The sequence below is a fragment of the Lactuca sativa genome, chromosome 8 (genome assembly GCF_002870075.4).
Source record: "Lactuca sativa cultivar Salinas chromosome 8, Lsat_Salinas_v11, whole genome shotgun sequence".
NCBI lineage: Eukaryota > Viridiplantae > Streptophyta > Magnoliopsida > Asterales > Asteraceae > Lactuca > Lactuca sativa.
In genome coordinates this window covers 98,303,013-98,330,268 of record NC_056630.2, presented here as the reverse complement: position 1 = coordinate 98,330,268, position 27,256 = coordinate 98,303,013, and the positions used below count along the sequence as shown (strand labels likewise).

The 27,256-nt window shown below is 35.2% G+C and overlaps 4 protein-coding genes across 5 annotated transcripts; 2 read left to right on the top strand and 2 right to left on the bottom strand.

Moving 5' to 3' along the window:
- Nucleotides 1-920: 920 nt before the first annotated feature.
- LOC111878074 (UPF0057 membrane protein At2g24040) lies at nt 921-2,005 on the bottom strand. Its single transcript, XM_023874591.3, has 3 exons — nt 1,768-2,005; nt 1,545-1,679; nt 921-1,240 (listed from the first exon to the last, which is right to left on the bottom strand). Exons 1-2 carry the CDS (start codon nt 1,987-1,989, stop codon nt 1,548-1,550), a joined length of 354 nt encoding a protein of 117 aa, XP_023730359.1. The 5' UTR covers nt 1,990-2,005; the 3' UTR covers nt 921-1,240; nt 1,545-1,547.
- Nucleotides 2,006-8,049: 6,044 nt separating this feature from the next.
- On the top strand, nt 8,050-8,757 carry LOC111878050 (glutathione S-transferase T3-like). Its single transcript, XM_023874563.2, has one exon. It carries the CDS (start codon nt 8,050-8,052, stop codon nt 8,755-8,757), a length of 708 nt encoding a protein of 235 aa, XP_023730331.1.
- A 2,908-nt stretch (nt 8,758-11,665) lies between these two features.
- On the bottom strand, nt 11,666-13,835 carry LOC111878071 (protein ROOT PRIMORDIUM DEFECTIVE 1). The gene is made up of 2 exons (XM_023874589.3): nt 13,674-13,835; nt 11,666-13,047 (listed from the first exon to the last, which is right to left on the bottom strand). The coding sequence occupies exon 2, from the start codon at nt 12,978-12,980 to the stop codon at nt 11,772-11,774; it is 1,209 nt and encodes a 402-aa protein (XP_023730357.1). The 5' UTR covers nt 12,981-13,047; nt 13,674-13,835; the 3' UTR covers nt 11,666-11,771.
- A 4,494-nt stretch (nt 13,836-18,329) lies between these two features.
- LOC111878070 (uncharacterized) lies at nt 18,330-20,142 on the top strand. Of its 2 annotated transcripts, none has more exons than XM_023874588.3 (3): nt 18,330-18,537; nt 18,700-19,184; nt 19,296-20,142. In XM_023874588.3, exons 1-3 carry the CDS (start codon nt 18,417-18,419, stop codon nt 19,947-19,949), a joined length of 1,260 nt encoding a protein of 419 aa, XP_023730356.1. In that variant the 5' UTR covers nt 18,330-18,416; the 3' UTR covers nt 19,950-20,142. The 2 variants fall into 2 exon arrangements, with proteins under 2 accessions (XP_023730356.1, XP_023730355.1); XM_023874587.3 differs by having other exon boundaries at nt 18,697-19,184.
- The last annotated feature ends 7,114 nt before the right edge of the window (nt 20,143-27,256 follow it).

The window sequence follows — 27,256 nt, the reverse complement described above, 5'->3', positions numbered from 1 at the left end:
CAATCTTAACAACCGTTGTATAAATCTAATTAAACATATCCTAATATAAATTTTGCATGTTCTACGTATACAAATTTTCCCTAGCATTGTGCAGGATGCTATCTCTAAGTTTAATGTTATTACATAAGTAATTGTATATCAACAAAATTGTTTTTCAATGTTGACCTTTCGATCATGTAAACCTATTTATGTTGTTTCCTTTGTAGTTAAGTTTTGTTATTTTTACGGTTTTTAATTTCAACCATATTATTATATATGATAAAAAAACAACTATGCTATGAAAAGTATATTTTGTGGGTTTTAGATTTTGGCTATATGTCCGCAAGTTTGGTTCCTATATAAAAAAAAAATTACACAAGTTGTCACTTTAATTTACAGTAAAGATCCCTATGTTTTTTTTTTTTTACGTTTGGGTTTTGGATTTTTGCCACGATACTTTCATATGCTGCCATGTTTGGTCCCTATATAGAAAATAAATTACAAAAACTCTCCTTATAGTATACAAAAAAGGTCCCTACACATTTTTTTAAATGGTTCATGTATTTAAATAGTATACTCTTTAGTCCATGTGTTTAAAAAAATATAAAAATGATCCCCACCTAATAGAAAATTTACAGATTACGTCCACTGCAAAGCAGACTTAAGTAGACTCCTGCCTGCGTCTTCCGTGACGCGGGGAGGGGTAGTTTCTATGTAAAACACAATCTAGATCCGCTTATTTCATTATTAAAGTGGTTAAAATTATAAGTCTTGCTCAAGTCCTAGGCATCCATTTGAAAGTGTTTTATTAAGGAACAAATGGTGCTAGTATTCAACTTCCAACCTCAAACAAAGCCCCTATCCTATGGGGTTTCATTTTAGTTACGTTTCAGTTTGAAATTGATACATTTCATAAGCATCTTTTACACAAAACAACAACATCATCAAAAGATATATGATCAAACAAATCAGATACTACAGATTAAGCAAGAACTGAGTAAAGAGTAAAGACAACATGATTATACTTCAAAAACTCATAGCTACCTTAACATTTTACTTTAATACGTATCAATAACATATTCATACATAACTACAGGTGTCGTCATGAAACAAGTCCCAATAACCTTATTAACTATACTACTTAAAGATCGCAGAACTCAAATCGCAAGCAAATGAAGACAACAATTTGTTGATGATGATCGTTTCATATGTGTTGATGTAATAGCATCAAATAGGTTTTTGTAAATACCCCCAAGAATCACTGAAACATGTTAAAAATTCTGTCATTCACCCTAAATTTCCAATCTTGATTCGACCAATCAACAGAACTCTCAATTGGGTAATCATCGAGATCAAAATTGAACGAACTAATAACACATAGCTTAGATTGCTAAAAGATAGAAAAACCATCAATAGATTTAGAATTAAACGCATGAAAGCAGTGCCAAAGTATACAAGTCAACACGTAACTATCTAAAAAGATAAATCATCGACAGATAGATCAATAAATCACACATAATTGCAGAAATACAGATCCAGATTGGAAGATTAGGGCACGAACATACTCGTTAAGCAAGTGTATAGTAGCGGTCGCGGTAATCGTCACGATCTGGATTGACCAGTACGATCGCATAGAGGGCATAGATTATCCCGGGAAGATAACCCAGAAGAGTCAACAATAAGCATACAAAGAACTCCGCCTGAAACAACAATAGATTATTCAGTCAGACATTTTCACGAACAGGTTGCGTGCATAAAACGGGGTTTTGTTTTGGTGGTTGGACTTACGGTGCAGCAACCGTATCGGAGACAAACTCCGAGAGGAGGAAGAAGAAGTGCAAATATGATTTCGCACAACAGAGCACAACCTGACGACATTTTTGTGGGGAAGGTAGATGTTTGGGATGGAGTTGATTGCGATTGAATTTCTGGATTCAAATCGGCGTGAGATATGTCAGATGGAAAGCGACGACGACCGGTTTTCACCCTTAAATTTTTATCATTTGACATTTCGTGATATTATATTTTTTCTACAAATCTTAACAGTTAAGATTTGGCAAACAACTAAATAATATAATGTTAATCATAATGATATTGTTTTTGTCATTTATCGTCGGGGTTATCCAAAAATAGCCTGAACAAAAATTGAACTAATCCATAAAATAAACCGTAACAAATCGAAACTTGAAAACCAAAACCGACAATGTGGTTTTCAATATGGAAAAATCGATGTTTTGCATTTTTGTGCGGTGTTAGAAACCGAACTCAAAAACCAAACCGCATTGATATCATTTTACATATATAAAATATTAATTATTATATATAAATTGTTGTATAAAATATTTTGGTTTAATCATACTAAGATTCTTGTTTAAAAATCAATGTTTTTTTGGTGAATCTGAATTAAATGCAACATGGATGTTTAAAACTAAGTTATATCGGGTGTTGTCCTTCCTCTTAAAGGTTGAAGGTTCAGTTTCATTGGAGACATTTGTTGCAATATTGATCATTTACCAGGTGAATCAGTTGTTACTAGTGACTTATCATGACATTATTTAGTTATATGATGTTGATGTGCCATAGTTACTTGTCAAATTCGAAAAAAAACAAAAAACATAAAAACATTATGTTTTATTTTTATTTTTTAATTTTTATACTAATTTCTTGATTTTTTTAAGTTTAACGTTAATAAACCAAGATCACATAAAAAGATATTTAAACAAATCACTTTCATTTACTCATTAACTTTAAAAGAGCTAGTAATTATAAGTAGTGTTTAAACATTTTAACCTAGTGAAAATGTCAAAAAGATAGAATACTTTACAAAATTGATTAATTTTCAATAAAGATGTATAATTAAAAATAAATAAATAAATGAAAATGAAAATAAATAGATAAATAACTTTACACCAACGCCTTTTTGTCCCAAAGATTCCGGATCAAGACGAAATCGCCTATCCAAGACCCTCTTTTGTTTCTTCATTTGGCCTTCACATCTACATTCTTTAGTCTTTTTCAAGCATCCCCATGTTTGTACAAACTTCACTCATCTCGTATACACTCTTGTTTTTTCTTTTATATATTAGTTTTTCAAACCCTATATTCAAGACTCCAATAAGATGGCTATCATGGGACGTGAGAGGTTAGCATGGCATAAACGGGAACACAAGTTTCTACATAAGTAGCAAGATGCTTCCAATACCCTTTAACTTAACCTTGAACCCTCATGTAACATTATGTATGGAATCACGACCCTCTGGTTTCTTTTCTTTCCCTTTATTTTTTGTTTCTTTCCTTTATTTTTTGTTTCTTTCACTAGACATGATATTAGGTGGTTCACATGCAGCTTGCTAGGGTCTTTAGGACCTATTTTTTAGTGATTAAACATGTAAAAATTCAATAGCAAGGACTCCTAACAACTTCAAAGACAATTGTGTGTTTGTGTTTCTAAAACTGTCGAGAGACAAGCAAATGAAAATGTGATCCATGTGTCAAAATTAAAAGAAAAAAAAAAGTAATAACTTAGTGTCAGAATTGAAAACACTTAAGCTTAGTATCATAATTAAAAAAAATCAAAACTTAATTTCAAAAAAGGAAAAATTGAAAATTTGGTGTCTGTTGTACCATTTTTTTCGAGTTTAATATGTATTCATATCACGTCAACGTCACCTAACAAATTAACAACACGTCTGCAATGACAATTGGACGACCACGTAAATGGTCAACATTGCAAAACATTGTGTTTAAAAATTGCAACATTAAATCATGTTTCTAGACTAAGGCATGTTGGGTAAAGAAACAAAAGCTAAAACTTTAATCAAAAAATTGTTTCACTTGTGGCTCCTATAGTTTTAGAACCACACCTATTAATTTTGTGGTTTAAAATCGAAATTGTATTGCCATAAAAAACCACACCACTTCAAAAATGGTTAATGTGTTAGGAGGTTAATAAAGTTTTAACTTTGTTCATGTTAAGTTCTTAAGATTTGTTTTTGTACGTATTACACCAATATGGTTGTATATAACCGTTTAAAAAAGGTAGTAAGGTTTTAATTTTGTCTACATTAGGTCTCGAGATCTTTTTTTGTACATATTACACCAACATGATTTTTATAACTTTTAAAGAGGGATAATAAGTTTTAATTGTGTCCATATTATGTCCCTATTTTTAATATTTTTATCATTTCATCTAACTCTTTTACAATTTATATTAGTATCTAATTAGATGACTTCATTATTTCATCTTCTTATTTTAATCGCACATTCACCACAACTACGGTTTCAATTGAAAGGTTACATAACAATTTTTTATCATTTTTACAAAAAAAAAATAATGATAATAATAATAATAATAATAATCAAAGTCTTAGTGATTAAGGTTATGTTTGGTGCGCCACAGCTAGCTGATAAGCTAGTTTATTTTCCAATCTTTTTAAAGTTGTCATGTTTGGCAAACCAAAAAATAACTTATAAGCTAGCGTTTTAAAAAACTACTTAGACTAGTTTTTTAAAAGTTTTTTTTTTTTTTAATTTTCAAATATACCCCTTAATTAAGCTACTTTTTTGTTTGTCAAACATGACAACTTAAAAAATATCATAAAATAAACTAGCTTATCAGCTAGTTGTGGCGCACCAAACATAGCCTTAATGCTTAATCACTAAGACTTGGATTATTATTATGTTTTTTTTTTTGTAAAAATTACAAAAGATTGTTATGTAACATTTCAATTGAAATCATGGTTGTGGTGAATGTGCGACTAAAATGAGAAGATGAAATAATAAAATCATCTAACTAGATACTAATATAAATTATAAACGAGTTAGATGAAATGATAAAAATATTAAAAATAAGGACCTAATGTCGACAAAATTAAAACCTTATTGTTCCTCTTTAAACGATTATAAAAACCATGTTGGTGTAATATGTAAAAAAAGACCTTAGGGACCTGATGTGTACAAAATTAAAACTTTATTACCTTTTTTAAACGATTATATATAAACATATTGATGTAATATGTTCAAATAAAACCTTAAGAATTTAATATGAACAAAATTAAAACCTTCTTACCCTCCTAGCTAGGTCATTAACTACTTCAAAAATCCCACATCATGGTTTTAAGATTACAAAAACGGATATATTACATTTTGGCTAAAAACCACTTCAAAACGCACGCAACGGCAATGCTCACAATTCACACCTATCCAAAATGTATAAGTTTCATACCCAAATCCTAAATGCATTATTGATTTCATGAAGGCCGCTCCTGATGACAGCAAAAGTGTATGGTTTTTGTGAATATAACTTTTTACATGAATCATGTTGATTAGTTTTACAATTGCCAAATATCAAGAGAGTTTTTAGTTAGTTTGAAAAAGTAATTACTGAGTGTCTTGTAGATATCTTAAAATATGAAGAATTACTCTCCGGTAAACAGTAGTAGGAGCGGTAATATAAACTAATTAATCACATAAAAACACATGCACTTAGAGCCAGCCAATGGGTTTTTCATGCCTAAAACGAGCTAATAAAATAATGCACATATGAAGATTAAACATCAGTTACTTTAATTAAACAAAATTTGTATTAATGCCAAGAAAAACCTACAAAATACCTTAAACAACTTTTTTGTGCATTATTTGAAGATTAAACATCAATTATTTTCTAATAGTCAAAAGTAAGTTGAAACTGATTTTCATTACTTAAAAATGTGAACATATTCGATCTTTCCTAAAGTGAAGATAGTTTGGAGATACAATTTCAGCATCCTTTAATTTAAAAAAGATTATTTTCGCTAATGCTACGGTAAATGATATTGTCAATAAGATCTTATATGCAAGCAACACATTTTGGAATAAATCCATATTTGCAAATTTCATATTTAAGTATCTCTCAAATGACTTTCTCTTTCATATGTTTCGTACTTAATTTTCTTTGGAGCATTTGCTTTCAAGTTAGGAAATTTAGGAAATTAGATAGCGTGTTCCGTTAATCGAACTATTTTCTCCTTTGGAGTATGTTATGTTCTAAATAGTTTAACAACAATTCAAGCCATATAAGTGAACTCTTATATACATTTAGAAATGAAAATAAAATAAAACAAGGTAAAACAATATTCATCAAATTCTCTTCATACACAAATATTTCATTATTTTCCATTGGAAACTTCATATATTTCCTACGTTTCAACATAGTTTGCATGCGGCAATACGAAACGATATTCATGCTCACAAATTTTCCTCCACGACTTTCTTATTTTATTATAAGACTGAATTTAGCTTCCAACCCTAGTCAGCAAGCTTCAAAAGTCTGAACCCCAGATAGAGAAAGCAGACCAAGGGGAGATTCCCCTTTCGATTAGAGTTCTACGGTGGGAAAGAAAGTAAGGAGTTAGAGCTCGGAAGTGAGAACTAGCTTATAGGAGCGAAGCCACTCGACCTACGAGAGAGGAATGAGTACTCTCTCTCCTCATTCAAAGAAGATAGAGGAATTCCCCATGACCAATAAAGGATAGCCGTATACGTATAGTATACGTAAGTTTACCTATATCTATGTATTTACCTTATATGCCTAAAATTGACAGATGAGTCGGGATCCTAATCTTACTATTACAATTAGAGGATCAGCTTTTATTTGCAATCTTCCTTAAAGGATGGATGATATGATAATTGCAACTTTACAAACATTTGATTTTTCGAATACATGTCATAATTTAAAAGTCCGTTGTAGTAACATAAACAGAAACACATATAAGATACAATATTTACTCTTAATATCCTATAAATGTTGGAAATTTAAGAGGTTAGTTTACAAGTTGGTAATTATGCCTTGGAATACTTTAGTGGAGGTTAAGGGGTGAGCCAAGACCACACTCGCAAGTATTCGGTTCGTCAACAAGAGACGCAAGGTTTGTAAATTGGCATGATTTAGGCGTATTTCACATCGGTTGCGAGGAACTTATATTTTTAGCAGGGATTTGGTTAGAACAACCCGATTAACATTGAGAAAATGTGTTGCTTGTAGAGCATTAGGGTTTGACCTAGTCAAATCCGCATGCCACATGACAAGCTATTGTCATTGGGAAAGTCTCCAATCTCCAAATGTTTTGGTGGCTATATATATATATATATATATATATATATATATATATATATATATATATATATATATATATATATATATATATATATATAGTTCGTATGGAGTCGTATTCCACACCCTAAAATCGATATATTATGTGGTTATTGTTTACAACCATTGGAGTGCGTAAAAGCCTTTAAGGACAAGAGTCATTTTGTGTAGTTATTGGGCCAAATGATATACCGAGCACGAGGACGTTCGTGGTCGAGCTGGCCACGAACAACGGGCGTGCACACCGCCCCGTTGTTTCGTGGTGGCTCGTTTTCGTGATCACTCGTGTTCGGGACAATGGACTCGCACGACCAATTGGATTGCAACTCACGATTTGAACGTTACACTAGCCGCTGAACGGCTAGTTTCTTTAAAAAAAACTATTTATTTACCTATAAATACAACCTTTTTACTCCTTATTTTTTACACCATTCTTTTCTATCTCTATACACAATCTACATATTAAACCTTCACAACCAAAAACCATGGATCCCAACCAAAATACCCCTCCAAATTACAGAAATCGCAAACCCGATAACACTTTTGCGTTAGATACAACACCTCCTCAATTCCGACTATGGAGTCACCTCAAGGCGGTTTTCTCAATCTACTTCAAACCGGTTCCCCTATCCAACAAACATCACTTTTCCAACAACAACATCAACATTTTCCGTCTTTCCAACAACAAAAAATTTCACAACAATACCAACAATTTCAACAATTTAAACAACTCCAAAAACAATCATCACAACAACAACAACCTCCAATTTCACAAACACCAAGCTCACAACTACCACTTTCGCCGGATTTTGTTGCGGAAACGCAACGTTCACCACCACCTCAACCAAAAAAGAAAAAAAGGGAAAAAATCGGCCCGACTCACTACCGCCCAAGAAAGGGTTCCATGGACAAAAGAAGAAGAATAAAAGTTAGCGGAGGCAATGGTGGCGGCTTCCGAAGATCCAATTGTAGTCGATAGTCAGCCTTACGGAAGTTTTTGGGAAAAAGTCCGAGCCATTTTCTACGAGTTAATGGAAAATGAAACTCGAAACGCCGATCAAATTACTTTGAAATGGCGAGATATTCGACTAAAATACACCGAGTTTGGAGGAATCTACAACAACCTCCTAAACATACGCAAAAGCGGTTCGAACGATTTTGATGTTTTCAAGGCGGCCATGGAGCAATTTGAAAAAACAACGCCAACATGCAAAGTTTTTCTGTATATGAAACCGTGGCTAAAACTGAAAGACGCCCCAAAATGGAAAGAGCAAACGGAAGGAACTTCGCAATCTTCCGGTTCAAAGCGTTCGAGAAACCCCAATGCAACTTCCCAACAATCGAACGGCCGAACACACATTGACATCAATGACGATCCGCTAGATCTTGAAAACGACCAACCTCTTCGCCGGCCCGTTGGAAGAAGTAAAACAAAAAAAAAAGCGGCGTCAACATCTTCGAATTCTAGTGTTATGGATATGTTTGGCGATAAATTTGATCAATATGTGCAACTTCAAGAAACGAAGGCCGAGGTGATGACTCGGGTGGAAATCTTGAAACTAAAAGCGGACGACCTCAAGGGCGAAGACTTTGAACTTTTCCAAGCGATGAAAGAGTCGGTTCGAGCCCGACGTAGGCGTATGGAGTAGTTTATTTTATTTATGGTTGGAATTTTTAGTTTTTTTATTTTTTTTATTTAAGTAATGTAATTTTTATTTTTATTGTTAGTTTTTTTTTTTATTTCAATTAATGTAGTTTTTATTTAATGTAATTTGGTATTTTAATTTAATGGAAAAACTAGTATTAAAAAAATGATTTTAATGTACTTTTGAATTAGATTTAAATAAAATAAAAAATAAGGTAGAGTGGTGTGTTAGTGGTAGGTATCCAATGCTAGTGGTAGGAGAATGTGGTGTTGATGTGGCACCCACCACATATGTGGTATGTGGTGGGTATAACGGACGGTCTTAGTCAAAGAATCTATACTCTTCTGGCTAGTTTTACTTTTTTAGTCTTATTTATTAAATTCTTTTGATAACCGAACAATCTCATTCTATCTTTCTTATAATCATTCTTATAATCAGATATAATCAAGAAGTGTTAATCTTGTGTATGGACGAACTTTGTTAATCTAATAATAATAGTTAGATTTATTATTTCGGCCAAGTTGACCTTTTAATTCTTAATATTAAATTGTCGGCTTATCTGTGTCACTTATATGGATTGGAAGCCACCATAGCAATCCCACACAGGGCCGACTCTATGTAGAGGTTTTTTAAGGTAGGGCTTAGGGCCCCCAATTCTAAGGGGCCTCATATTCTCCAAAGTCCAAACGTTTAGTTTATTAAAAAATTCAATCCGGTAACCACAAAATAAATGAAGCAGAAAAGTAAGTCAACGATTGCTGCACTCAAGAAACTTAAACAACTTTGCATTATTCTACCGATTCTAATTTCTGCAAAATATTAATCTCATTCGTTTTCGATTTCCAAGTATAGTAAAGGCCAAAGAGCCCCAAACTTTTGGCTCGTTTAGAGCCCCAAAATGATTGAGCCGCCCATGATCCCACAATCAACATCTCTTTGCATCATTACATATCCCTCTAGACCCCCAACTCGTTCTTCACCAACCAATACTTAGTTCCATCATCACTTGTTCCATAACCAACTACAGTAACACCATGGTCAAGTTCAGTACCACACTCTCCTTTAAAGTTTAAACACATGCACCACTAGAGTAAAACTGGAAGTCGGACCCACTAGCATCAATGGCAACAGACACCGGCTGACTAACTACAGCTTTCAACAGTGAACTTTCGCTATTAGCAGGAACATCTTCATAACCCGTAATTGTTGCATGCACCATGGTTAGATGACTAGCTTCTTGTTGTTGCAGATTCTATCGGCTCCTTTGTATGGGTAGTTGATCTCCAAAGTAAGCTAGCTAAGACCTTAATTTGTTTTTTAGGATGAAATCAAAGGCATCATCCATAATACCACCTTCACATCCCTGATCTACACCACTGGTGTCGCAATCAACAAGCTCTTGTTCTGATATTAAAGAAACTAATTTACATGTTTTGATTTGAGTTATTCCTTCCATAGCTGAAAACGCCCAACAACACCCTACAAATGATCATGCATGACAAAATATTAATGGGTGTTACAGATCCTTTCTTTCTCCAATCCCTTGATGATGGCCACTTCTATGACATTTGCATACCTGAAAGCGGAAGTGGATGGGGAATTACATTCGTGTGCCTTAAATCGGTTCCTTGTGCTTGTCAACTCTTGGTTTGTAAGGTCTGTAAACTCATTGACTGCTAGTTTGTAACCTTTGTTCTTGACATTGTTGGATGATTCTATGTAGTGAACGTTCTCTTGAAAAAATTTTGAACGTTGTTCTTTCTCATTAGCATCCATAACGAGCCATCCATTGGTTGTGGCTCTCATAACTTGAAGTTTCAGGGAGAAAACGGGATTCAGTGTGTGAAAGCAAAGTCGCTGAGAACAAGATTATAACCAAAAAAGCCATGGATCGATGTCTGGTTTGTGAATGACTTTCGTGGAGATATTGGGACTATGCTATTTGTATTTTTCTCTTTGACTCTACTGCTTGTTTGTTTTTTAAACATAGGCGATAGATCATGGGGTGTGTAACAACCTTGGAAAATTAACTTAACTTGGCCATTATTTTGGAATTTAGTTGTGTTTGTGTCCTGTATCCAATAAATTTTTTAAGGATCTTATAATGTATTTGTAATTAGTAACCTTTTCTTATTCCTTGTCGCTTAAAATCAATAGGAGGTTTAAGAACACACAAAAGATGCTAAAAACACCATAGGAGGTTTAAGAAGAAAAATAAATATGTTATACATATTGGGTAAGTACAAGAAATAACATGCATGCTTTTAGTTAGTTGGATATTTATGCATGATACTCTTATTTATATGTGTATTATAGCATTATATTTTCAGTTTTTTCTATCACATCTTTGACCTTTGTAATTTTTTTTCTTGATTAGATATTATATTTCAAAAAATGTACCAGTCATTTTTTTAGGATATTAACTACATTTTGGAAAATCTATCCAATTATAAAAGTGAAAATTGGTTTATAGTTGAGTGATATTGCTATAATTAGAGATTTTTTGGTAGAATGTTTATTAAAAAGAAATGAATGTATATACATACTCATGTGCAATAAAACTCAAACCGAACAAGATATGAAAAAAACCGAACCATTTTAAAAAATTCATTGGTGCGATTTTTAGTTACATACGTACATATATATATACTTGAGTGTGTAAAAATCATAAACAAGAACCTCAAATATATTTGACGGTTTGGTTTTTAGTTTAAAAAATAAAAATAAAAACTAAAATTATAAATGATAAAAAAACCAAAATCCATAGTTAGTTCTCTAAAAATATCGTTTTGTTTAATTATTTTTTTTTTTTTTTTAATATATAAACAATTTTAGGTGTAGAACTAGAACCATAAAACGACTACATTTCCGCTGGAAGATTAGAGGGTTCTAATTCTGAAGATTAGAGACGTTTTGTTGGAGTAAATTAAAGTGTGACTTCTACCATTTTAAAGATATAATGTTATAAAAGACTATAGAGGATTCTTTAATAAGAAACTAAGCATAGATACATTACATCAATCATTCTCCATCTCTTCTACATCATCATCATCCTCTTCACTCTCAATTTCACTTTCACTCAATTTATAATCACCCGAATTCAAACCACGTCTACCCAACACCACAAGATCAAGAAGCTTCCTCCTCACACAATACACAGGATTTGGATCAATCAAACCCCCTCTCTCATACCCTTCTCTTAAAAAAACCGTATGCCTCTTCCCTTTAGTCGACAAATAAAACATTCCCGGATGATCCAAGAACAAATCCCTCACATTCAAATCAATCCCAAACCACTTCCTAAAATGACTTATCTTCTCCACTTCCACTGTCTTCTCCACAGTCAAACTCAAAAACTCATGAACTATTCCAACCGCACGTTTCTCAACCTCCATAACTCCACTCTTACTCCTCTTCTTAACACCTCTCACCTCCTCATATGGCCCTATGTAAGGCAACTTTTGCCATTCTTTAACTTTAGCCCTAAAATTCTTCTTTAATTTCATACTTGGAGGATAACTATGTTTAAAACTAAACCTAATTTCCGTTCTATCAACACTACAATCGTCTTTACAACACTCCATAACCCTCCAATTTTCGACAGCTGTCGTCAGATCATGACCATGATTAGTATCGATAAGTTTAATGAGATGTGTATTGGGTTCATGGGCATCAAGAACAAGAAAAAGATTTGGGTTTTGAGATATTATCGAATCTTCAAAATCATCTGGAAGACCGAGTTCCCTCCACACTTTGAATATAGCTCGAAGTGGAAGCGTTTTGGATAATGACATTGACAAAAGCCGAACCAAACGGTTGATAACAAGAGGGTGAGTTTTTGTAATAGCTTCGTGTTCTTCTTTTGATATTTGCATTGCTAAAGGGGTGAGTTTACAGTAGGGTTGAGAGAGGGAGGTGTCGTAGAAGATTTCGAATATTCGAGGGTATTTTCGTAAAAACGCGGTGGCGCCACGGTTGAGGTGGAGTTTTTGAGAGAGGCGGTTGAGGAAATCGACTGAGACGGATGGTGGGTTGTTAGGGTTTGCAAGGATTAGGTCTTGAATGGAGATAACTTTTAGGAGGTTTTTGTATTTGTCCATGAACTTTTCAAATGTGGCATCTCGGATTCTAGAAGCTACGTATTGAGAGGAGGTTGTTTTGAGGCGAAGGGAAAAGGGTGAATGGGAAGGGTTTGAAGTTATTCTTTTTATAAGATGAGTTGCCATTTGTGTTTGATTTGGAGTCACTTTTGTTGTAATGCTAATGCCTCTTTGGATCAATCAAGTTTTGCAACTGTAAATATGTCATAAGGAATGTTACAAAGTTATTTTTGACTTATTTTTCTTATTGTAACTAACAATTTTTTTTAACTAATAATAATTGTTTTTAAGTAACAAAAAACATGCATCTATTGTTCATTCCAAAGTTACCAACATCAAAATTGATATGTTAAAAGTTAAAACATGTAATTGATTAGTGAAAATATGCATATAAGGAAAGTAATCCCTTTCAGGCATTTGATCAAACAGCTTGCGTGCAATCTGATTTCTAATCGTTTGGTCATTCTAATTTCTATGCAATCTGATTTCAAACCTTTCTATTAACTTTGAGCAGTTTTTTTAATCATCTAAACTTTAGTTCCTCAGAAATACAAGCCATAAGACTAAACAAATCAAGTCACTTCATAATCAGCAAAACTAGATGAACATGGTTATTAACTTCAATCGATGAACCCAGACAACAAACAATTAGAAACATGAACAAAAAACACGAGTTCTGTAAACCAACAATCAAAATAAGCAAAAGGCGCCATCACTAACAAGATTGGTAACCTTGAAATCAATATTTTCGGTTTCAACATAAAGCAGGGAAAAAAAAGAAGAAGAACCAAAGCAGAGAAAATGGTAGAAAAATGGAACCTGTAGCTGTGGAGTGCGAAGGAGGACGTTGGTTCACATGGGAGGCGATGGCATACGGCGACGAGGGGAGGAATCGCCTGTCAAAAATAACCGAAACCCGAATTACCAGCGCCCGATCCGTTCTGAATTCGGATTATATTTTGTTTGGAATGCGTTGGAGTATATTTGGACTTTATTTTGTTTGATGGAGGGTTCATTTGAGATATATATGAAAAATAAGGACTGTTTTGTAAATTCTTGTAACTGTCTTAAATCTCAAGTCTCAAGTCTCGACTTCGTATAGAGGGACCCACATTTTCCTCGAATGTCTAATCCCATATCCTATACAGCTGGTAACTTGTAGAAGAATACATCAAATTAATAGCGAAAAATTCCATTTTCTTAAATTGTGTATAACCTATATTTAGTAGAATTACACAATAATGTTAATTTATACATTGTTGGGAATTCGAGAATTTCAAATTTAAACGTAATTCTAACCTTACCTAAGTGTCAGCCTTATATAAAGTTTTTATCCCGAATGTAACATTACCAAGTATCAAACTTATATATAGTTTGTGTTTTAAAAAAATATTTTCAAATGTATTTAACAGAAAGTATGATAGTCAAAATATTTACCAGAAACAGTGTTTTTTAATTTTTCTAAAGTTTTCAGATATTGTTTTAACTTTTACAACTTTTAAATATAAATTTTGATTTTTTTAACTCTTTGCTGTTAAGTTTTATCAAAAAAAACAAAATACAAACATATAATATCTTACTTGATCGTCACAATAAATTTATTTGAATCTCAATAAATGTCTTGGGTTGTTAATATGATTCATTTATAAACGACCATAAGGCTTCTTGCTCAGTAGTATCAGGTGTTGTCTTCCATCCTTGAGGTTGAGAGCTCAAGTCTCATCCGGAACATAGGTAGTATTAGGATTATTTTAGGAGTATGTTAGAATTGCAGCACCCAAAAAAAATCAACTTGAATTAAAGCCAACATCAAACCTACATTGATTTTTTGGGTACAAGTTCAACAATGTTTTCTATTAGTTTGATCTGACTAGCTTAAAGGTCTCCTCATTTACCTTTGCTTAGACATACATTTTTTTCCGATTATGACCACTTTGTTTACAAATTCCACAAATGTACCTTTTTTCCTTCTTTACGGTCCATTCTATTTTATAGTCTCGTTGAACAAGGACAACCTTTTTTATTCCGTAAAAGCTTTAAATTTGGAAGCAATTCTCTAGATGATTATTGTGGTCAATACGCTTCATTAGGAAGTAGGGGAAACCCATATGCCTAAGTAGAACAATACTCTATAATTGAGTAACATTTATAAACATATTGCCAATTCTTTAAGGAAAGTTTGGCACATGCACTCAAAACATGAGAAACAAGATATTTCAATTTACCACATATATATGTTTTTTGGTCCAAATACTTGCACATTACCTTATCTTTGAGTTATCAACTCCAAAAACATTTCTTTTGATTAAAACGTCTCACCTAGTGTGCACTTGTTTTGATATCAAAACTACATGGTTTGCAACAATATAAGGTTTATATGCACATCCATTAGCTCGGGGATTATGTCCTAAATGACACCTTACATCAAAATAATGCACAAATCTATAGAAGATAACTTGGACACAAGTTATGATTGGTAAAAAAAATCGAGCACATTTAGATACACTGTTAAAAATCTCTGAAAAAATTATAGTAAGGAACCCATATCTCCTACTACCATCATATACAAGTGTCCATCTTTCAAGTGGATGTCTCTATTGTTAAATGTTTATACTTAGAAGCCATATTTGTGTGTTGAATTTAAACATTGTCTTCAACCTGTAAATATAGATCAAGGTTACTTGTTGATGGAGAAGAATCATATCAAACATGATGCCAATGTCATCATTATCTTCGATGGGAAGAGTAATGTATGACATAATCTTTTCCAGTATTAACTAATGGATATTTGCAGGTTAAGTTAATTCGGTATTGATGTTTATCAAAAGATATAGTTGTAACACCCGATTCAAAGTACTTTTCAGTTTAGACCCTTTGTGTGTTAATATGATGCAGAATTGGTCCCTAGGGGGCAGATTTGCCAACTTCAGGAAAGTTGGAGTACAATGGGCGTACTGGTGCAATTCGGGATCGCGAGTCTTAACCACGTATGCAGGGCGTACATGGAGTACGCATGGCGTACGTGAGCATGAGTGAAACCCTATTTTTAGAGTTTGCACCCTATTTAAACCTTATGATATCCTCATTTGGTCATGTTTAGCCAACCCCTACCTTCCTTTGTCTAAAAATCGAACCCCTAGTGTGTTCTTGTGAGTTTTGAACCTTAAAAGTGTTTGTCAGTGGTTTGTGAAGGAGAGGAAGAAGAGGATCAATTAGAGAGGTGTCTTGAGCTTGAAGATTCGGGGTTAGCTCATAATTTGCAAGTTTTTGAGGTAAAAAGCTCACATATTGATGATTTATGATGCTACATCTAGTTATGTTGTTATTTTATGCTTTTTGAGTCTTTGGAGTGATTGATGAGCTTCTTGACTCACTCCAGAAGTATTGGTGTTAGATATAGGCTTCTTTTGGCCCCATTGTTCATAAAAATGCAAGCTTTATGGTGTATCTTGAACCATGCATGTGCTAAGACCTTTTTTAAGTCTTTTTTTAGCTCTTGAACCCCATTAAGATATGCATGTGTGTAAAGTTGCCAACTTTACGTGATAAGTGGTCTTATAGAATCAGATCTGAGAGTCTGGCTTGAAGTCTCAATGGATTAAGTGCTTAATGAAGTGGGTTGGTCAACTACGGAGTACGTTGGGCGTACCAAGCTTGTACGTTGCGCGTACTAGCCCCAGAGGGTGTACGCTAAGTGTACGAGCTGAGTACTCCCCCGCAAAGTCAGCAGGTGGGCTTCGAATTTGGGCTTCTCGGTTTTGTGCCCATGTTTGGACCTTAGGAGATTATGGTCTTGTTGGGCCATTAGATTTATATTTTTGGGTTCTTTTGGCTGAAGGACCATAAAGGGATTTGGCCCCAATTTGGATGATTGGGCCATTATTGGGCTTTGGGTGACCATTTTTAAAATTGGGCCTTTTGTGTAGTTGGTTTGGACCTTGGCCTTGGGCCAAGTTAGGTAAAAGGTAAAATGGTCTTTTACCCTATTATAGACTCTTATTTATGGGTCAGAATCCAATTATTAATTGGATGTCATTTTATGATGATAGTGTGAGGATTTTATCGGACTAGCAGACAGAGATTTATCTTAGAGACTCAACAGCTTGAGGTGAGTTTCCTTAATGTGTTTAACGGGTCGAATGCACCAATGCCGACCTATCACATTTATTCCCCAATTTTGGGGGAAATGAATAGTATAACACCAAATATGATGTTATACTATTCGTTTCTCCTAAAATGTTGATGAAATTTGAGTTGTCTATTTTAGTCCCGCTTTTTATATATTTATACATTTCTGTTTTTTTATCTAATTATAATTTAAATGTAATATTTAATACTTATAATATTGTGTTATATATTAAATTATATTAATTAATTATAAATATAAAGTTTATTTTTTGTTTATCAAATTCATATTAAAATTTAAATACATATTGAAATTTTAAAACACGATAACGTAGTTTACAAAAAACTTATAATTAAGTGTTATAAATATAATCTTATTTATATAATATTATTGTAATGAAAAAATATAGATTGTACATTTGTTAAAACTAAATCAATAGAAAGGGTGTGTTTTACAATTTATATAAGTTAGAAGAATATAATATGTTTTTTGAGAGTAAAAAACTAAAAATAAGGTAAAAATGAAATATGCTTGGAGATAAAACATTATTTACCTCATTTTTTATTCTATTTTTGAGGAAAAAAAATAGAAGTTGGGTGGAGATGGTTTTAGCTATAAAAAAATTGGTATATTGGTAATTTTAGTTCTTATAAGTTTTAGGTTTTATATTTTGACCACATAACAATTTTGTATAATGATAGGTTTGGTCCTTAAATTTTTTGCGTTTAAGGCTTTGGCCATAAAAATTTTTTATGTTGTCAGGTTTGGTTATGTATAAAATAAATTACAAAACTATCTTTGTAATTTACAGAAAACATCAATGTACATTTTCGTTACAAAAACGGTCCAATATGTTTGAAAAAATAAGAAAAATGCTCTATATCTAATTAGAAAATTCACAGATTAGGGTGATTGTTTGACACATAATCCATGTTAGGAGTATCACTTTCTTTAAAGTGTTAATGAAGGAATTTTATTTATAAGGAAAAGAACAAAAAAAAAAAAGGCTTTTTATATATCTAATCTATGAGATCCATAATTTTTAATTTTCTTAAATGCCATTTGCGAAATAAACTGTTGAATGAAATTCACCAAGACGTGATTTGAATGATTTCGCGAATAGCTTGCCTATTTTGCAGATTTCAACTACAAAATTGTAAATGTTATTGATAATTTTCTATAAACTTTTATTAAATTTTAGTAAATGATAATAAGATTTGAAATATTTTTCTTTTCGAGATTCCCTTTATTAATTTTCGACCAAGACGATGAGCGTGAGCACACCTGCTCATTAGGCGCGTGTCCCAACTAAGAGTCTTTTTAAACCCAAAGCAGAGTATGAGTCTCGGTCATTGTCTCTCTGTATCACACTTATATGCATATCTCTGTATCTATTGCTCTCGCCTGTTGGAACCCTAACTTTCTCTCCGTTAACAATGAAGTTCAAGCGTCGGGTGGTGGATGCAGACGCGCAAGGCCAGCAAAATCCATTTTATCATTCGCAGTCTTCATCATCCTCTTCGCCTTATACTTACTACACAAAACAAGGGATTCGAGGTTTGTGATCGCTAATTGATTTTGTTTGTTCAATGTTTTTGCTGAGAATATTTAGTAACTTCGTGATTTTATGCCTCATATTTTGTGAACGAGTGAAGTGTAGCGGAGTTGATTTCTTGGACATTGAATGTTTGCTTCTTTTGATGTTTTGAGTTGCAGCAGGTTTTCCCACCGGAGATTTTAGAGGACGCCACGGAGGACCGGAGATTTTTCGAGGACGTCTTGACATGAGAGATGCGATCCAGCGGGAGATTGAGAAGGAGAGGATCAGAGAGGAGTTAATAGCAGAGGAGATGGCTCGTAAGCGTATGTTGAAGGAGGAAGTGCGGCATGACTTGATGATGGAGCGGGAGATGGCTATGAGGAGCGGCGGAGGTTTTCCCTCGCCGTATATGCCGTTTCCACTGCCGGGGAGCCACAATAACCTATTTGACGCAGGAATTTTGCATCGGCAACCGATTGGACTCGAGGAGAGAATCATAATTTCTCTTGATGAAAAGTTTTCCCGCGGCGATGGCGGTGGCGGCTATCCATTGGAAATTAGGGATTTTAACGTTCACCCATATCAGCGATTTGTCGATTCACCGATAATTCAGGAGATTCCTACGCCTCTCCCAGAGAGCAGCCAAAAGGAAGTCATCGTTCTGGTTAGTATCTTCTTCTATGTGTCCATGCTTCATGAATCATTATAATATTTCTGATTATTCCTCTAAAATACAAATCCTTCTAAACCCCTAGACTTGTGTTTCTTATTGTAGCGTAAGCCCAAAGGTGAGACCCTCACCGGAGCAAAACGGAAATCAACACCACCAGTTGCCGGAGACTCAAGCGGGTCCTATTCAGATACTTCAAAGAAGAAGATCAGAGAAGAGTGGAACTGCGCCATCTGTCATGTCACTGCCACTAGCGAGCGTGGTCTAAACGAACACCTTCAAGGCAAGAAACACCAACTGAAAGAAGCATCTCTGATAGCCCAGAAAACCGGTGCTAACTGTGGTCTCGGGGTTGCAACCAAAAAACCAGTGGTCAAGTCGGTCAAACTTGATGTCACAAGAGTCAACCTGAGCTCCGGGGAGAAAAACTCCAAACCCAGAAAGCGTTCACGTTCAGGTAATCAAACACCATCAATGGATAGCAGTAAATCAAGCACAAATTCAAAGAAAGAAGATGAGATGAAGGGGGGGAAGAACAGAGATAAATTCCAGTTTTGGTGTGAGATGTGTAAAGTGGGGGCCTTTTCTGAAAAAGTTATGAATAATCATAAAGAAGGGAAGAAACATTCTGTCCAACTTGTTGAACTTCTTCAAAAGGGTAAATCTGTCATTCCTTGTGACATTGAGAAGAAAACTGGAAGTGAAACAAAGGAGACAGAGGTCAAACTGGTTGAAGAAGAAGAAGATGTAAGTACCTAATTATTTATGTTGTACAGAAGTAGATGTTAGGTTTTTTAATGGTAATTTTATGAGTTAAAAGCCTTCAAATTTTCACGTTATGAGGAAGGTTTCCCAACATTTCAAGTTAATAGCTTAAAAGAACTTCAACAAATGATGTTTTTTTTTGTTTCATTGTCATGTTAATTGGGAACGACTTTAAGCCCTTGACCCTTCTCTTTTTGCTAGGTATGTTATCTCATATTTCCCACATTAGACAATTTCACCATCTTTATTCTCAAATGTATATAAAGAATGTACATATTGCTATGTAATTCAATCCATAAGGCTAGAATACTTCTGATATACATGGCAATTCAAAAGTTATAAAAAAAATCTTAGTAACAACTTACTTTGCCAAAATGCTCATTTAAGCAATCTATCAACGTCGAATCATATTTTTTTTTCACGTGAACATATCTGATATCTCATTTTAGATTACTCCAACTTTGTACCTCATCATGGATTCATATATTCTTAGGAATCTAAGGGTGCTTCTGGCTGTTGAAAACTGATTTCATTTTCTAAGAAAACATTTTCAGAAAATAGAGTTGCATTTTCATTTTCAGTTTTCAATGAAAATTTTGAAAAGACGTTTGGTTGAAAGCGGTGGAGTTTTCATTTTCCATTTTGGAAAATTAGAGAATGCCTTTGGTTGTGCATTTTTCTATCACTTTTCATTTTCCATTTTTCAGTTTTTCAAATATTACAATATTAGACATATTTTAACATAAAATTAAACATTTTCCAATAACATAAAATCAAACATATTTTAACATAAAATCAAACACAATTTTAATATAGGAATATCAAACATAAATCTTAATGTATACTTCAACATAAAAGTAAACATAAAAAAGAAGCATTTTCCAATAAGACATTTCTAATACTATAACGGTATCAAGCTCGCAAGTGTCTCTGGCGCCGTTGTGTATACTTTTCCCACAATATATCCGCAGTCGAATCTCTAACTTGAAGCATCTCATCTTGACTTGTGAAACCCCTCTTGAACCACTTGCAAACTCTCTTCAAAGTTTTGAATATTTTCATCATCATATCTAGTAAATAAAGTGTCTGCCCTATCTTCCATTCGTATGTAATTATGCAATGCACAACATGCATGCGGAATCAACATTTGTCGTCTCAACGGATAATTTGGTATATTTTGCAAAATATGAAATCTTTTCTTAAGAACACTAAATGTTCGTTCAATGACATTACGAACGGATGAATGCATAAAGTTTAATAATTCTTTCTTTCCCCTAACTCCACTAACATGTTGCCAATCTGAACGATGATACCGTTCACCACGATAGGGTGCAAAAAATCCCTTCAAATTCGGATATCCACCAGTTGGTATTCGAAATTTGTTTTCGGGTCTAATAACAACATCGTAAAATACATGAGAGTCATTTGTTGTTCCCTCCCAGCCAGCATACACAAAAGTGAACATCATTCATGGGAGCAGATTGCCATCGCATTTTGTGTTATAAGAACTACTTTTCTACCTCGAAATGATTTTTGCTTTGATGATGGAGCCCAAGCTGCTACATCTGTGCCATAAATAGCACTGATACAATTCTGCATAGAAATTATATATATTTGTGAGAGAGAGATATATAGAGAAATAGAGCTTATATGTGTAAAGATTAACAAGAGGAGATCAATGAATACCTTAAAGAATGGATACCATCTTGAATTTGCTCGAATTTCTGGTTGAACTTCACCTCTATCAACTGTTTTAACTACTGAAAGAGCAAACGCCTTCAAAGCTCTTAATACATTCTTAAACCAATAATGAACGGTCGAAGTCGAATGTTGAAAACGATCAGAAATCAAACGTTGTGTTGTGCCATGACAAAGAATCCGCAAACTCATTGACAAACCTTCTTCTACACTTACTTCCTTACGATCTTGCAACAAACCCATCATCTTTAGTTTATCACACAAGTTAAAAAAAAAACATGTGGCTTCATCCTAATTGCTTCATAACACTGAATAGGATTCACGCATAATATCTCTCTAATATATTCTTTTCCACTTAGCATAGATGTCCTACAAGGAATTAGATCAATAAAATTCTTCTCGTGCTTTTTTATGAAAAAGAACATCATCATATCATCCATATCATCATCATCATCATCTTCATCTAAGTAAGAGCTACTATATGAGGAATCTGACATTGTAGCACTTTATATGCATAATAAATCATTCATAATTACTGCTCGTCAAGTAAAATAACACATCAAGTTCCATATATATATATATATATATATATATATATATATATATATATATATATATCATCAAAATGTACAATAAATGACATCAAGTTCATACATAAACATCAAACACACGACACACCAAATTCAAATACCAAATAAACTAGTGTAATAATATGTATCAAATTTCATACAACATCCCTACATTGTAAAACAACTACTCTTCCAAAGAATCAAGCCAATCTTTCCTCCTATTCTCAGACATCATTAGGAACATTTTTCTCCAATTAATATCAGGAAAGAATGAAAATTCCTTGTTGTAAGATCTAGAACTAACACCGTTTGTAGCTTCCAAGGTAGCCATGCAATCACCAACAGAGTATTACTCTACAAACAAGCTTGTTGTGTCTCCATACTTTGACTTATATCTTTCTGCTTTTGCTAATTCCCTTTCCTTTCTAGTAATCATTGAGTCTGACCATGCATCTAAAAGGATATCATACTTGGAGTTTCCATCACTTTTTTTCTCTCTTCTTGTACCGGGTAGACCCTCAATGTCCCCTTCCGTCTTACGTTTTCCTTTCCGGTTACTCCTATCAAACGCACTCTCGCCAACACTACCCACATCTAGGTACCCATCCTCAATTCTACGCTCTTCTTCTGGTGTTTGAGAAGCACAAGTGGATGTATTATGAAAAGCACCAGAAGCTGTAGAACTGTAACACCCATAAAATTCAAGCCAAATTTAAACTTTTTAATACATTTTAAAACCATTAAGTTATTACAATTTGTTTTCAAAATGGTTCAAAAATCAGAGTATCCCCAGAATCAATCATGAAAATATGAGGAGGTGCACGATCACGCCTTCGCCTTCCCGCGATCATCAGAAATACCTAAAATGAAATTAACAACTGTAAGCCCGAAGCTTAGTGAGTTTCCCCAAAATACCAACGCCATACAAACATAACCATATCATATAACCAATACATAACAACAGGCATAATGAGTTATCAGCCTGACTGGACCGCCTCACAGGCCTTCAGTCTATTTGGACTGCTCTTCGAGCCTTCAGCACGTCTGTACCGCCACGCAAGGCCTACAGCCTATGTTGGCCAACAACACAAAGCATGACCACCTCAACCCAACCCCCAATCAAACAAACATGTGCACATAAATATCGTACGCTAGCACATTTCATATAACAGTCAAAATGATCTAACAGATCACCAATCATAGCAACATCCCAATAACCGGGATACAGACCTAACTAGTCACTAAAATAGCATCATCCTATAACCAGGACAATCATGTGCACATAGACATCATATAACACTAGCATGCATATATAACAGTCAAACCGATCTAACAGATCACAAAGCATAGCAACAATCCTATAACAAGGATATCGACCTAACAGGTCACTAACATAGCGTCATCCTATATACCAGGATACCGACCCAACCGGGTCACTAAAGCATAGCATATCACCATCCTAACTACGAGGATATAAATCAGTAAGCATAACATGCAATAATCTGAATACAATCCATAAAGGGCCGACCTTGGTGCCTTAGACCCTGTTGATATAGTGAGGAGAACTCACCTAGCACTGCTGAAGTCCCGCATGTACGCTCCAGCTGCTGATTGACAGATTCCCGAACTGTCAACATCAAACAATACCCAATTAATTATTGGGTTCCAAGCTCAAAGTCCAACTCACACTACAAAAGCCCAAAGGTTAAGTAATGGGCCTAGGCCCAACATATGGCCCAATCTTCCAAATTTGGCCCAAGTCCTCACTTGGGCCTTATCCTAAAGCCCATCTAATTACTTTGGTCCATTAACTTGTTCTTGGATGGTCCATCAATAGTCTAACCATCAAAACCCTATAGGAAGGCCCAACTCAAGGCCCAAGTGAAATTAGGGTTTCACATAAAATGACAACTAGGGTTAAGTGTTTCTCACTTAACCCATTAAGGACTTAATCCATTAAGTCCCTCACTTTACTAAATAAGTCATATGGTGTGTTTGGGCTTAATACACAATTCCTTTCCAATCGCCCAAATGTGGGTCCCGATAAGTCCAAGCCCATAATCCCAAAATTAGGGTTTTCACATGAATTGATGATTAGGGTTAAGTGTTTCTTACTTAACCCATTAAGGACTTAATCCAATAATGACTCAATCCAATAAGGACTTAATCCATTAAGTCCATTATTGTCATAGATTAATTTTCCAATGATTATTATTTAATATTTCAAGTTATTAAATAATTCCCGCGTGTGTGTGTGCCGATCGATTTCCACAATTTAGGGTTTTATGCTATTAGGGTTTTCCAACCCAATACTAGTTCATTAGTCCATTGGTTGGGCCTTATTGGGCCCATTAGGGTTTTAGTAGATCAATTATGGTTTCCTTGGGCCCATTAGGGCTTCATTGGGCCCACTTTGGCCAAGCATTCCCCAAACGAGTCAATCACAACAAAGCAAGCACACCGCCACCCGACACGGCGGCCGGTGGCGGCAGCCACCACCTCACGGTGGTGGTTACGGTTTCTTTTCATTAACACAAATTCTAGTTACACTTTACAAAGGCTGAATTTCAAATAAACACACACAACCACTAAGAAACACACACCCATGGTGGTGCATGGCGGCAGCCACCACCTTACGGAGGTGGTGGTGGTTGTTCTTGGTTTTTCCTAGCCAACAAATCCTTACACAACAAAAACATACACCTACATGCTCTTTATTTTCTCAAAAGGTCCATCCACCATCCCCCCCGGCGGCTCACGGCGGCGACAGCAACACCAAAACGACAGTAGCGGCGGCGGCGTTTCCACCTGATCCCAACCCAGCAGGACATCCACTTATACGATTACACGCCGGACTTGAGTCCAAACACAGCCACCTCCACGGTGGTGCCTGAAAATCGGGCAAAATGAAGAAGCAACCCCTCCCGATGGCGAAACCCGACTCCCGTCGTCTTTCACGACGACCTTCTGTTTACCCTCGACCTCCGGCAACGAGGTGGTGATGGCGATGCTCGAACCCAACCGGCAGAGACGCAATCCTCCCTACTCGCGACTGAAATGGCGCACCCCATCGATTTCCGTCTTCAGCCTCCACTAAAAGATGACGACGGTGGCTGTTGACATAGCGGTGTCTACAGTGGTTCTGAATTCGACGCCACCAATGCAGCAATGGATCCGTGCTTGCGGTGGTTCACCATTAACGGCGACTAGAGAGGGGGTGTAAGTATGGTGAAGTTGGCGGCTGAAGTATTAAGGTAGGGTTAGGGTTTAGGTGGTGACGGGTAAAGAGATTAAATACCCGATCCATTGAACAAATTTCCATAATAACACATATAGTCCCTCTCTTCCTTTTTCTTTCAAAACAAAACCCTAATTTACCCTTTAAACCCTTGTTTCCAATAATCCTTTTCATTACAAGTCCAACATTTACAAGACAACCCCTCCCTCTAAAAATATTCTCAATTAAGATCCGTAAATTACCATTTAACCCCTCCTTATGAAGATCCTTACAATACAAGTCCAAAATGTTACCAATCAGCCCTTGACTTATGAAAATCTTTACAAATTAAGTCCCAGAATCACACTTTAACCCCTAGAGATTCAAATCTTGTCGTTTGGCTTCCCGAAACCAACTCTCAGCTAATTATTATTTCTCGTGGTTCCCGAGTTTATTATTTAAATCCCTATATTTTAAACGAGATGTTACAACTCTCCCCCACTTAAATTTGATTTCGTCCTCGAAACCGTCTCTTATCATTTACTACCCACCAGACAACTTGACTTACATGGCCACCACTACAAGAATACCCTAGCCTTCCCACGGCAACCGAATCCAACCCTCGAAGGGTTTCGAAACGTGAAGATAAACGAATTCCTTGTAAATGATCACATCTACCCAATCTAAAATCTGAAGTCTGGGGATGGTCTAGCTCCCTGGCAGACTGCTCATACTGAATCATCTATAACATCCCCCTCTGGCACATATCACAATATTGTCCGCTTTGTGTCCCCGGTGTGAAAACTGAAATCATAGACCCAATTATCCCTGCAGGTCACTTAGCATCACCCAAGCAATCTATTATTTCGTCTGTATTTGCAACCCAACACAAATACCAATACTGCCCAAAAGCGGAAAGTGCCCGCACACTGATCTGCCTGAAGCAATATGCTGCCACTTGACTGATTTCCAAAATCTACCGAGACCTGCTTGGCCTCGTCTCGTTCGCCAATCATCTGAAATACCGGGCCCCGACTCGGTCGCGGATCTAAAGGACTCCCACATAGTTTCCTCACACGACCTCCGAACGAAATCCTTCCCTAGAGCTAGTCACGACTAGTTATCATGTCACTGCAACTCTAACAACCTCCTGATCCAACAGATCGGATCCATGTGTCAAATCTCGTTGCTACCAACCCGTGGCTAAAAGTGATTGCTACATGACCAATGGTAGCCTTACATCACACGCAAACTTAAGCAATCCATTGCTTCCTTGGTCTCATGACTGTAGTGGCGTTCCTACAGTCTTATCACTAGCTTAACCAGGTTTAACCCGGTTCCCAAAACCTGAACGACAAAACATTCTAAACCCAAGCCTTCCTGAAATTTAAGGATACCCATTCATATCTACTCTCGGTCCCCAACTGGAGTATTACCCGATCTAAGCAGATTAATCCTATGAAACACTCCGAACTGATGAGATCACCAAGATCCTCTGTACCCCCATCCAATTTCTAATGATAACTTCCGATTAAACCAAAAATACACCGGAGTCTTCAGCCTACTCCAGAAACATGTTCAATACTTGGGAACATACCCACTGGTTGATACATCATAGTAGCATACTCAGTACTCGCATATAAATCTAGAAACACATACAAAGTCTTCAGCATGACTGGACCGCCTCACTAGGCCTTCAGTCATCTGGACCACTCTAAACTGTTTAGCATCTCCTTGGGACCACCCCTGGTGATCTTTCCCATGCAAACTGTTCTCACCCACTTACGGTTCCGAACTACTGACCCATTTCGTGGACT

Excerpts from the sequence above, each read along its gene's own strand:
- LOC111878074 (XM_023874591.3), bottom strand. The coding sequence starts at position 1,989 with ATGTCAAATGATAAAAATTTAAGGGTGAAAACCGGTCGTCGTCGCTTT. Across the intron at positions 1,680-1,767 it reads TCCGATACGGTTGCTGCACC|GCGGAGTTCTTTGTATGCTT; the intron begins GTAAGTCCAACC and ends TTGTTGTTTCAG.
- LOC111878071 (XM_023874589.3), bottom strand. The coding sequence starts at position 12,980 with ATGGCAACTCATCTTATAAAAAGAATAACTTCAAACCCTTCCCATTCA.
- LOC111878050 (XM_023874563.2), top strand. The coding sequence starts at position 8,050 with ATGGTGGCGGCTTCCGAAGATCCAATTGTAGTCGATAGTCAGCCTTAC.
- LOC111878070 (XM_023874587.3), top strand. The coding sequence starts at position 18,417 with ATGAAGTTCAAGCGTCGGGTGGTGGATGCAGACGCGCAAGGCCAGCAA. Across the intron at positions 18,538-18,696 it reads CACAAAACAAGGGATTCGAG|CAGGTTTTCCCACCGGAGAT; the intron begins GTTTGTGATCGC and ends TTTGAGTTGCAG. Across the intron at positions 19,185-19,295 it reads AAAAGGAAGTCATCGTTCTG|CGTAAGCCCAAAGGTGAGAC; the intron begins GTTAGTATCTTC and ends TTCTTATTGTAG.